Source organism: Gracilinanus agilis, chromosome 1, assembly GCF_016433145.1.
Source record: "Gracilinanus agilis isolate LMUSP501 chromosome 1, AgileGrace, whole genome shotgun sequence".
Classification (NCBI taxonomy): Eukaryota; Metazoa; Chordata; class Mammalia; order Didelphimorphia; family Didelphidae; genus Gracilinanus; species Gracilinanus agilis.
Window position 1 is genome coordinate 86,602,562 of NC_058130.1, and position 12,262 is coordinate 86,614,823.

A 12,262-nucleotide genomic window follows, 5' to 3' on the forward strand; every position below is an offset into this window, starting at 1 on the left:
AATTAAAAAATTAAAAACTAATAATAGATAAATAAATAAATGCCATTTGCATCAGTCTGATGCTTGGCAGTCCATGCTATCAAGGGGACTTTTGCTCAGCAGAATCAACTTAGGGTCTCCAGTGCAGGTCCTCACTAACAATTCTTCAGCCGGGACTAAGCAGCAACCAGCCAGCCCATCTGGTGCTGAGCCCATAGGAGGCACTCAGCAAGACTTGCTCTCTTTCTGACTATCTCTTTCTCTTTGCCCTCAATAGCCCATCAAGTGGCTTCTCAGGAGCAGTCAATGTCATGAGAATTGGTGTTTCTGCTGCTAGTCTCCAAGTCAGTGGCCTTTCCTGTGGGACTTTCTCAGTACCTGCTACCCACTTCAGCTGCCTTCAGCCAATTCCTTCCAAGTCAAAGGTTTGGCTGCAGGGTCTGGTTGTGAGATGAGCAGGGTGACACTGAGCTTCCCACCCTCTGCTCTGCTCTGATCCTCAGCACCTTCCCCAAAACTTTCCTTCCTGATATGTTCCATCCACAAACCACCTTACTGGTTCAGCAGCAGAATGGTTCTGGCTTGGAGTGAAAAGGGAGAGGAGGGCTGGAGAAGAGGCCAGAGGGCCCCTCTAGAAGAAATTCCCACCAAGTTCTTCAGGAGTGGAGACTCAGGAAACTCAACTGGCCTCTAAACTTCCTACTCCTAATCCCTTCAGGAGGACTGTGCCCGGGAATGGCTGAACAAATAGTGGTATATGTTGGTGATGGAATACTGTTGTGCTATAAGGAATGATGAACAGGAGGATTTCAGAAAGAGCTGGAAAGATCTGCAGGAACTAATGCAGAACCAGGAACATTGTACACAGGAACAGCAATATCGTATGATGATCAACTGTGAAAATTTGGCAATTGCTTAAGGTAGTGATGGGAAAACTACAGCCTGGATCTGGCCTGCAGGGAATAGTTTGCCCATCACTGCCCTTCGGCATGCATAACCAAGAAAGAATACAGCTATATTTCCAGATTATCTGAAAAACTAAAGTCAGAGCAGATATTGAGGCAATATGTATGAGTCAAACTATTCTCCTCTTTCATACATTTCCTCCCAACCCACCCCCCAAAATCTCTTTGTGTCTGGCCCCAGGAGTCACCTCTCTATCTCAATCTTCCTTGGGCAACGGCCTGGAAGGGTCTGGAAGGGCACCTGAACTTTGGGCTCATAAGCCGTGAGAGGAAAATCTGACTTCACCAGGATTTCAGTGGTAGGCCCAATCCTTTCCTGGATTACGTGGGAATCAAAGTCTTCAGGAATCTGGAAGGTAGCAACTAGGAAGGGAAAAAGCATGAGTTAAACATGGAGACTGAGCTCAGTGGCTGGGAAATGGAATGTCAATAAGCCAGATAAGGTAGGGCTAAGACCTTTAAAGAGGAGGCCTGAGATTCCCACATCTTCCCTTGCTACTGCAAAACTTGTGTTTTATATCTGACTGGCAAATAAATTAAATCCCTCAGAGGAGCTTTGACAACTTTTAAAAGCTTGGATTCCATTGTTGGAGTCAGGATGCAGATCAAAGCAAGTGATTTTTCACTTAGGCTTATTTGGGTTTTGGTTTGGGGACTTTAGTTTTATATGATTATTCTCTTAAAAAATGTATAATATGGAAATGTTTTGCATAATAATAATCTATGATTTTATAATCCAAGCCTTGGGAGAGAGGGAGTTTTGTATTTCAACTAGACTCTAGGCTTTAAAAAAAGTTTATAAAGATATTTTATTTTTAACTATTATATGTAACAACAAATTCCCACATATGTTTTTCCAAAGTTATATGATCCAAATTGTCTCCCTTCCTCCCTCCCCCCTCCCAGAGCTGGTAAGCAATTCGATCTGGTTATAAATGTATTATCATGCATGTATGAGCAACTCCCAACCACCAATCATGAACAATCTGCTCAATGCCAACAGAGCATGCTCCAACTGTAGTCCCCTTGGTTCAACAGCCCAGTTTTCTGTACAATCTAATTGTACAGAATGATTTAATCCTATCAAAATTTACTTGCTTCATCCCAATTCCATAATATCTTACTTTGTTTTCTAACTGAAAGGATTCCTCATTCACGTGAAGACTAGATTACAGACACTGAGTGAAATAAAAAATGAAAGGGATCATATTAAAAGTCACAGTCATCCACCCTCTTCTGAACATTCCAGCTGCCACAGAGTTCTTCTCACTCTCCAAAGCTTCACCACTGTGGCTCAAGTGTCCCCAGAAGCCTGTGAATCAGGTCTCCAAGCCATAAGGGAGTGAAAGCATTCTTGGTATAACCCCTAATCCACTGGCAGTGTCTTGCTAGATAATCAGTGACTATCATTCATTCTGATCCCTAAGCATGTATTTCCTGGCTTCTCTTTCACCAGGCAAAACTTGGGGTCAAGTGCTTCAGCTGCATGGTCCCCAGAGGTCCCCAGATCAATAGCCAGGCATCTTCCCTGGGGACCACCAGCAGCTCAGAGCACAGCCATGTACCATCTCTGACTCTTATGGCTTCTGGGATCCAAGATGTCTTTGGCCTTTCACCTGGTAACTCTCTTCTAAATCTTCCCCTTACTGATAGAACCAACCTAAGCATTTCGTTCAAATTCATCAGCTAAGGCTACTCTGTCCTACACTACCCATCTCTTTGGAATCTACAAAATAAAGACTGGAAGAGAAACATATACCATCTGGACAGTAGGCAGCTACCACAGGGAGTGTTATATAGAGATGAGAAAACGGAGGTGAGAAAACCCCTGAATTCTTCCTATTTCTCTTTCTCAATGAACTCATCATCTCCCATCAGTTTGATTATGATCACCAGAATCTAAATACCGGCCTGCATCTCTCCTCTGAGCTCCCCTCCTGCATCAACAACCACTCAAACTCCACGTGTGTGAAACCAAACTGAGATCTTTTCCAAAGAACTCACTCTCCTCCTCCAAATTTCTCTACTTCTGTCAGGAGTACCATTATCTTTTCAGCCACCCACGTTTGCAATCTCAGGGTCTGCCTCATCTCCAATTGAGTAATTGCAGAATCTTGTTTCTCCCTCCCCATTTTGGATCTTCCCTCTTCTCTACACTCACACAGCCCTCTCTCTAAGTTCCAGCATTCACTACCACTCCCTTAAACCACTGCATGAACTTGCTATCTGGACTCCCCGGTCTCAAACTTCTATCCTCTCCAATCCACCCTCTGCAAAGCTGGCTCTGCCATACTCAGTCTATCTCTAGGACTCATGTGAAGGCCTTCACACATATTGCACTGCAGCCTGAATGGGGACTTTACTGTCATCATACACACTGTGTGTCCCAACTGTCCCAAAGCCCCAAATGCCCTACAGTCTCACTTTTATCCCCAAAATCCAGGTCTTCTTCCAAACTCAACTCAAGGGAGCAGCTTGGTGGCTTGCAGATAGAGAGCCATGCTTAGACATAGGAGGGTTCAAATACTTCCTAGCTGTGGGACGACCCTGGAAAAGTCACTTGATCCCCATTGCTCTTCTGCCTTAAAATCATTACACAATATTGATTCTAAAACAGAAAGTAAGGGTTTTTAAAAAATCAACTCAAAAGATTTTTTTAAACCCTTACCTTCTGTCTTGGAGTCAATACTATGTATTGGTTTCAAGGCAGAAGAGTGGAGAAGGCTAGGCAATGAGGGTTAAGTGACTTGCCCAGGGTCACACAGCTGGGAAGTGTCTGAGGCCAGATTTGACCTAGTTCCTCTCATCTCTAGGCCTGGCTCTCAGTCCACTGAGCTACCCAGCTGCCTCCTCAAAAGATTTTTCTAATGAGGCCTCACCTGGTCCTTCTACTTCCAAGTAACTTTTCTACTGCACACTCCCAATTAACCTGTGTTTCTTTTGCTCAGATTTTGTACATTTTATCTCCCCTCATAGAAGGTGACCTCCCTGAGGACAGGGACTCTTTCTACTGTCTCTAGCAGGGCTTACCTTTGAGCACAGAAAAGGCCCATAGATTGAGAGAAGATACAAAGAGATAGATGCAGAATGAAACAAGTGGAAGTAGAGAACAGTAAGCAGGTTCATCTATAACAACATAAATGAAAATAATGCTAAAACAAAATGGAACAGGAGGGAACTATGATGATATTCTGAGCCCAAATGGTCATGGCTTTGGCTTAAATATAGTACTAAAAAATAAATTAAATATATGCAATATTTAAAATATATACATTTATATTTTTAAGATTATAGATATTAAATATATTAAGACGAAGAGGATGCTCAGAATGATTGTTATATAAAAAAGAGAGAAGAACAAAGGATTTTGATTCTTCTCCCCATGTAAAGGGGGGATTGTGAAAGAGAATTCTTTATTATCTATCCTGAGTTAACACTAACTTAAGTACCCCTACTTAGTACCTCACTAGATTGAAGACAGAATTAACTCTCTCTTGTCTACTTTTGAATTGAATCAACAAAAGATTAAATACCCTATTTAGTACTAGGTGAGAAGCTAGCAAGGTAGAGAATTCACACCCTTAGAAATTTAATCAGCCAGGAATCTATGAATCTTTTTGATGAGAACTTAATCTTCAGAAGATGAGAAGTCGATCCTACACACATTGTTCCCTGGACAGTACTAGACAATTTGGAAACTGTGATAGGCCCCTGTGGGGACAAGAAGTCACCATAAAAAGAAAGGTCCAAACTCCTTCAGAGTAGGTGGTCTTTGAGAAGATAGTCTGAAGAGATTTTCTTCTGGAGATAGTCTTAGATAGTCTTTGAGGGAGGGAGCTTCACTGGAGACTACAGCTTGGATCGTGGACTCAGAGCTGGACTTCTACTTGGACTCTGACTCCTGGATTGCTTTGTTGGGTAAGTGAAAAGACCAACTCCTTTCCTAGTTTCTGAAGAGACTAGCTTCCATCTTGGAAGAGGCCGCATGATTACTCACTACCAGCCTTCCTGGTTGAGAGCTAATTAATCTCTGCCTGGATAAAGCAGACCCAGAGTAAAACATTTAGGCTAATCGGATAAATAACTTCTCTATCCCCCTTACATTTCTCTTCTTTATTGTTTCTTCACTGTTTGTAAATAAATTTTTGACTCAAGATACTGCATAATTTCATATAATCATCATCCAATCATTAATTTTAACCTTTACAGGATCTCCACCCCCTGGGGGGGGGTCTCCTGAAATTAAATACCTGAAGTATTATAAGTTTATTGTCTGACAAAATAGAACCATGTGACTAAGTTTTCTACATGCTCAAAATGCCTGCTCCACCAAAGCCACCCACAGGAAGCAAAAAGAGCTAGACACAGAACTCCATCCAATTTATGTCCTGTCTATGTCTGCATGTAACAACAGGAAGTAGAGTGGGGTTCTGGGAATTGTAGTTTTTAGGGAAACAGATTCTAATTTCACAATCCCCCCCCCCAGATCTTTTTCACTGCATCTGAATCTGCACAATGCCTAGAAACATAAGGATAAAAAAAGACCAAACCAATCCTAATGGGATTGATAAGAATCTGTGCCAAGACAGAGGACTTGTTTTAGGTTTGAGGTTGTGTTTGTTTGACATACATCAGACACAGGTCTTCTTCATGCCACATTCGGACAAATACCCAAGTTTGGCTACCATCTTGGCTCCCCCTATCCCTGAGAGTAAAGGTAAAAAAATCACAACAAGGGAATGACACTTCCCTTTCACATGGAAATCTAGTCCTTTTTTCTTTTTTATGGTATGTCAATTTCCTGTAATCCTGGCTGCCAATGGATAAGAGCAATATTATTGCATTTTGTCCTACAGACTTGTGGGGCAGAATTTACTTTAATTGAACCCTAATACAAGGGACTGTTATGAATTTATTCTTGTTTTACTCAGAAACTTTTATGTACATAGATTTTTGATATTTTGATTCTGATTTTAAATTTTTTTCTTTCTTCCAAAATTTAATTTTTTCTTCTGTTTGTTTTTCTTTTTATGTTTTTGGTTTTTCTTTTGATAACTGACTCATACACTCCATAACTCAACCATGTATTCAGAGTTGATTTGTCAACACCCTCCTCAGGGGGAATTGTATATATTTTCATAAAATCCAATATTTAAAAATTTTTGAGAAAATTTTCAGGGAAAGAAGCTTGCTAACTCCTTGAATCCAGAAAATGAACTATTTGGAGAAAGATGCCTGCAGAAACCTAGAATGCATCAAGAAGATCCAGAATGAACTTTGGGGTATAATTGATTAAACTGAAGGGGGTTGAACACCTTTATTTTGAATGTACACTCTTATGCCAAAGGGGACTGCCCCCTAATTGGCTTTTTGTTAATGCACCTAGAAAACACTGGTTTTGCTTTTTCTCTCTTCTATTTCCCTCTTATCTCTAACTATTGTGGTTTCCTCTTAGAAGGTGCAATATTGTATGCATCTATAGTTAGAAGATTTTTAGGGGTACAAGATGATTATGTCAAATGATCAGTTGGGGAGACTAGTCTCCCAAATGATCACAGAGGGGATTGTGAAAATGGGATTAACTCTCCCCTGCCCATTTTTAGATTTAATCACCAGAAGCATATACACCCTACTTATCCTTAAGTATGAGTTAAGTATGACCCATATGTGCAATAGTGGATAAGGAATCAGAATTGACTGACTGCCCTTTGGGCAGTCCTAAGCAAAGCTTTAGCTGTAATTGGTCCACATAAAGTGGAAGGAAGGAACAGGAAATGACAAAAGGAATGGTCTTTAAAAGTGGCAAGAACTTCCTGTGACGAGGTATTTTGCCTTCAACTTGAACTTAAAGGAGCTCCAGCTTGGGACCTTGGACTGCTCTGGGATTTTTCCCTTAAAACTACCATGTGGGTAAGTGAAAAAGACTGACTCCTTTACTGGTTTGTTGTGTTGTTTTTTTCCTGAAAGGTACTAGCCTCTGGAGAGGCCCCTCCCTCATGGCTAAACCCCTTGTGTAATTCACCTCTGGGCCCCCTTTTCTGGGCCTCTGAAGCCCTGCCTGGTTCAGACCGAGCCAGAGTAATTATCTTCCCTCTCTGATTTCCTTACTTTCACTCTTTCCCTCTAGTTTATAAATAAATTGCTAAAAATTCATTCTGACTTGAGTAATAATTACAGTGACCACATTTCTCATAAATTTTGTCCAACCTTTTTATCCCTTACAATGGGGGAGTCTCCTCTCTCTCCCAGACTGCTCTACAGTTAGTGATAACTTTCACAGGAAATGCACTCCATCTGGCTATTCCTTTACAGGCCACTCATTCATTCTTGGCTCTTCGTCTCTCAGTCAACTAATCAATAAACATTTATTAAGCAAGGCACTGTACTAAACATTAGGGATTCAAAGAAGAGGAAAACCTCCGATTTTCCCAAAGAACAGTGTGTTCCCAAAACTCTAGGCTTAAGTGTTTGATTCTTGGCAAAACTCTAGAATGTATGGTTAAAGGAGTAGAGAATATTCAGGAAAGGCAGCAGTAATAATAGTAACTCTCATTTGTATGTTCTTTCAGGTTTGCAAAGTACTTTATAGAAATTATCTCATTTGATTGAACAATAAACCTGTGAGGAAGATGCTATTATTATCTTTATTTTCAGATGTGGAAACTGAGGCTCAGAGAAAGGAACCAACTCATCCAGGATCACAACGCTGATAAGAGGCCAAACCAAGAGTTGAACACTGGTCTTTCTGATTCCAAGGCAGTGCCCTGTCCACTACATGATTCTGCCTCTTTCTTCAGAACAGGCTGTGCTGGAACCAGCCTGCTGGTCAGGAGAAGGCTGCCGGCATCGTCTTCAGCAAAGCCTCATTGATAGCCTCTCCTGTGCTCTTGGTGGGAGAAGGGAGGGCATAGCCGGGTGGATTCAGAACTTGCAGCCTAGGCTGACTCAGATGTAATCGTTTGAATAATCATTAATGAGTGGCTTTTAAGTAGAATGGAAGTCCCTGGTGAAGTGTCCTTGGCCCTGTGCTATTTAACTTTTTTTTAATCAATGACTCCAGGGAAGGCACAGAATGTACACTTGGTGGATTTGCTGAAAACACAGAGCTGGGAGAGATACAAAAACAAAAGTGCTGAAACAAGCACTTTCAAGCCAGGGAAGCCAGTGCCCAGGACTCGCAACACCAAAGGGGTCAAGCAAGCAATAGGAACTAAACCTCACCTCCTCATGGAGATAACACAAGGAATTAACAAGAGATGGCTGAATTAGTTAAACAGAGTGGCTTAGGGAGCTATTTCCTACAATAGAGGAGACCTTGGATGCCATTCAGCTCAGCCCATGGGATGTGAGTATTTTCTCATTCACTCAGAAGATCTTTTCTACACAGAATGCAGGAAGAAAAGCAGCCCTGGGACATGGCCCTTCCTTACTAGAGGAAGAGGTCCACGTTGGCTCTGGAGGCATGGGGGGGGGGGTGCCAGTTGAATGAGGTTTGAGGCCTTCTGCTAAAGCCTGAGGAGGTCAGAACCAAACATCCTTTTCCCTTTGGACCCAGCCAGGCCCCTGATCAAAGGCTCAGACCAGAGGACCCACAGAAGCTCCTTAACTTACAAGGCAGGGCAGAAAGGAGCATCCTACTGGTGCTGGCAGGTTCTAGAACCATAAACTCCCACTCCCTCCCACATTCCAAGAGGTCCAAAGCCATTCCTGGTCCCTGGGCAGCCTAAGTTAAAGAAGACACGATGGGCCATGACAATAGGCTCCCAGCTGCTACCTCCTCCCCATCCTCACAATGAACTTGGGCACATCTAGTGAGCCTGGCCTGGGCCGTGGAAGAGTGGCTCAGCCCTCTGATTGGTCTGGGCCTCATCACCAGAGAAGAGGAAGAGACAAGTGGTCAGGGAGGTCCTTAAGAGAAGACCAGTGCAGGGTAGAGGTATACGGATAGACATCCCAGACCAGTCAACATGGCCCAACTCACACCTATTTTGTAAGAATATTTAAATAAGAAACAATTTCCTATGTCTCTTCTCCCTGTCATAGTTAAATTCCTAGGGAAAAGCATTTGTAATCTGCCTCCACTCCCTCTGCTCCCTTACAATGCTCAGCCCCTTGCAACCTGGCTGCAAATGAAACTCCTCTCGTTCATTATTACTGATGAGCTCAGAACTGCAGAATAAAATAGCCTGTCCTCATTGCTCATCCTTCTTGGCTTCTCTCCAGGCTCTGAGACCCTCTTTTCTTTCTCAGCTTTCATGATGTGGTCCTCTCTTCATCTCCTCCCTAGCTATCTGAGCAGTCACCACCGATGCCCCAGAGGCTCTGTCCTTCTCACAGGACATTCCCCCTCCTGGAGATCTTAGGAGTTGTTTTGGATTCAGTCTTCATCACTGTACATTCATGTATATACAGCCGTTCTAATCTCTTATATCATCAATGGCCTGTTCACTGTCTCCACCTGGCTATCCCATAGTCCTCTGTGTCCAAAACTCAACTTTTAATCCCTTGCTCCCCATCAGTCCAAACCCAGACCATTTCCAAATGTCCCTATTTCCATTGAAGACAGGTATCCAGTCACCCAGGTTCACAAGTGTAGCACCTCTCTTTATGCCTTCCTCTCTCATCCATAACATCTACTCAATTGCTAAGGCTTGCCTGTTCTACTTCCCCAATACCTCTTATACCTGTTACTTTGTCTCCATCTGGCCACCATACTTGTTCAAGTCCTCCATCATCTCTCACTGGGACTATTGTAATAGCCAGTTGACTTCCGGGCTCCTAAATCTCTAATCTATTCTCCAAATTCTAAACTGGTTTTCCAAACTACACTCCCCTACTCAAGAACTTTCAATGACTCCCTACTGCTACTGAATACAAATTCCTCAGCTTAGTATTTGAAGCCATTTACAAACTGTCTTTGGCTTACTTTTCCAGTATCATTTCTCATTATTCTCCCTCATGCACTCTACATTCCAGACAAAGTGGCCTTCTGGCTGTTCCCATAGACAATATTCTATCTACCACCAGTTCAGTGGCTTAGCCAAGCTGATCACTATCCCTGGAATATATTTTCTCCTTATCTCCTTATCTTACTAACTTATCTATTCTCTATAAGGAGAATATATATTCTTATTATCTTAGAATCCTTAGCTTCTTTCAAAGTTCAGTTCCTGTGTTACCTACCTCCTTTAATCCATTTTGTTAGTACTCTCTCCCTCCTCAAATGATCATATATCTACTGTAGAAGCTTCCCACCTTAGCTCCCCAGGATATCTATCCCCATTCAGCTCCCCCCACCAAATTTTCTTGCCTTTTGGCCCATTTACAAAAATTCCCTTTTATGGATCTGGATCTTTGGCCACAATTAAGAAAGGCAGAGTGTCTAGAGTGAGAGAAGTCATAACCTCATTAGTCAGACCATCTGGAAAATGAGTTTATTTCTGGCTGTCACCTTTCTGGAACACCACTGATGAGATGGAGAACATGCAGAGGAGGGCAACCAAGATAATGAGGGCATTAAAGACCAGACTGCACAAGAACTGGACGAAGGAACTGAGATGTTTTAGACTGGACTAGAGGAGACTTCAGGGGGTGTGACAGGAGCACAATCCTCAATTAACTTTAGATAGAATGAGGATTTGGTTCTAATTGACCCTAGAGAGGATAACTAGGAGCACTGGGTAGAAATTGCTGAGACACACATTCCATGATACATAAAAAAAGACTCTTAACAATCTGAGGTGTCCAAAAAAAGCAAAAAGATGCCTAATGCCTTCTAGACCTGAGTCTTTGGGAGTCATTTAGGAATTATCAAAGAGGGAGAAAAAAGGAATACCCATACTTTTGTCTACATGAGACTAGAGAGTCCACTGACAGCTTGAAAGGAGGCCTGGGCATTAACAAGTGCTGGGAGTGAAGGGCAGTATAGGAAGCCTGTCTAGATGTTTATGGAGCTCTCAAGGGACAGCCAGAGCCTCCCTGAGACCCTCTTCCTCTGACATTCCTTGTGGAAAAAAAAAATTTTTTTAAATGGGCAAGGTGAAAACAAAGATGACCCTGGGTCCATTAAGAAGAGTCCTCAAGGGGGTAGCTCAGTGGATTGAGAGCCAGGCCTAGAGTTGGGAGGTCCTAGGTTCAAATCTGACCTCAGACACTTCCCAGCTGTGTGACCCTGGGCAAGTCACTTGACCCCCATTGCCTAACCTTACCACTCTTCTGCCTAGGAGTCAATACACAGAAGTTAAGGATTTAAAATTTAAAAAAAAGAGGCCTCAAACACATGCTGGGTGCTAACACTCTTTTCCCCCAACAGGAGAGCAGTCTAAAATCAAATGTCCAATTCTTCCAGGTTTGGCCCCAAATGGGCCTAGAGTCTATAAACAAAGACTTGCTGTTCCCACTTGCCTCCTTAACTAATTCTTCAACAGCCTGTCATCACCTGCCCCCTGATAACCTGGGGAAACCCCGCCTTGGTTGCTTTCCAGGCTTCCATTATATCTGTATCTTTCTAATATGATATATCTCCAATTTGGAGATACTGTGCCAGCTGAAGGTACTGGGAGGAACTGGACGCCTAAGGGTATTCTGATGTATCAGGTCTGCTGGGTGGAAAGTGGGTGGTGTGGAAAAACAGCTCCCCATCAGAAGAGCCTCTCCTCCCAGATAAAGAAATGAGCTGTGGTCCCAGTTCTGCCATTCATTTACTATGGGTATGACCTTAGGAGAGTCACTTTACTCCTCTAAGAATCAGCCTCTCAGGTAAGGAATAAGAGAGGAGGAAAGGCGTGCCTCTCTGAATCTCAGGGTTGGAAGCAAACTCTCAGGTCATCCATGACAAGCAGCACCTCAAAAGGAACACCCCGCCATACTTGACAAGCCATTCAGTTTCTGTTTGATGATTGAGACCTCACTACCTCCTAAGGCAGTCCAGCCCACTCTTGGATAAATCTTAGGAACTTTTTATTTATGGAGCCCAAATCTGCCCCTTCCCCTTCTTCCATCATGGCTCCTGTTCTGCCTAACCCATTTCTGATGAGTGAAATGATGAACGAATGTGCTAAGAATAGTCGTGGGGAGTCTTGGAACGGGTGGCCTAAGGAGCAACTCTTCTGTCCCAGCTTGGCCTCTCAGCTCCACTTAACCCAAGGCTCTTAGGCTGGAGAGGAGGAGTCGGGAAGCCTCCAGGGCACTGAGCCGACAAGGTGAATCAGGAAATCCTTCCGAATGTGAGGGCCCCAGAATGCTCACTTAAAGCCCCTGCCTCCCTCTCTTTAGCCCACAGGAGCTGCTCCCATTGCTATAGATAGTACAACATGGCT

The 12,262-nt window shown here is 43.0% G+C and overlaps 1 protein-coding gene across 1 annotated transcript in view; it reads right to left on the reverse strand.

Moving 5' to 3' along the window:
* The window catches only part of DNAH1 (dynein axonemal heavy chain 1), a 139,761-nt gene that overhangs the window by 121,968 nt on the left and 5,531 nt on the right, over positions 1–12,262 (reverse strand). The window contains exon 3 of the mRNA XM_044676631.1: positions 1,133–1,307. Within this exon, the coding sequence (XP_044532566.1) occupies positions 1,133–1,307 (175 nt within the window). The remainder of the gene's footprint in view (positions 1–1,132; positions 1,308–12,262) is intronic.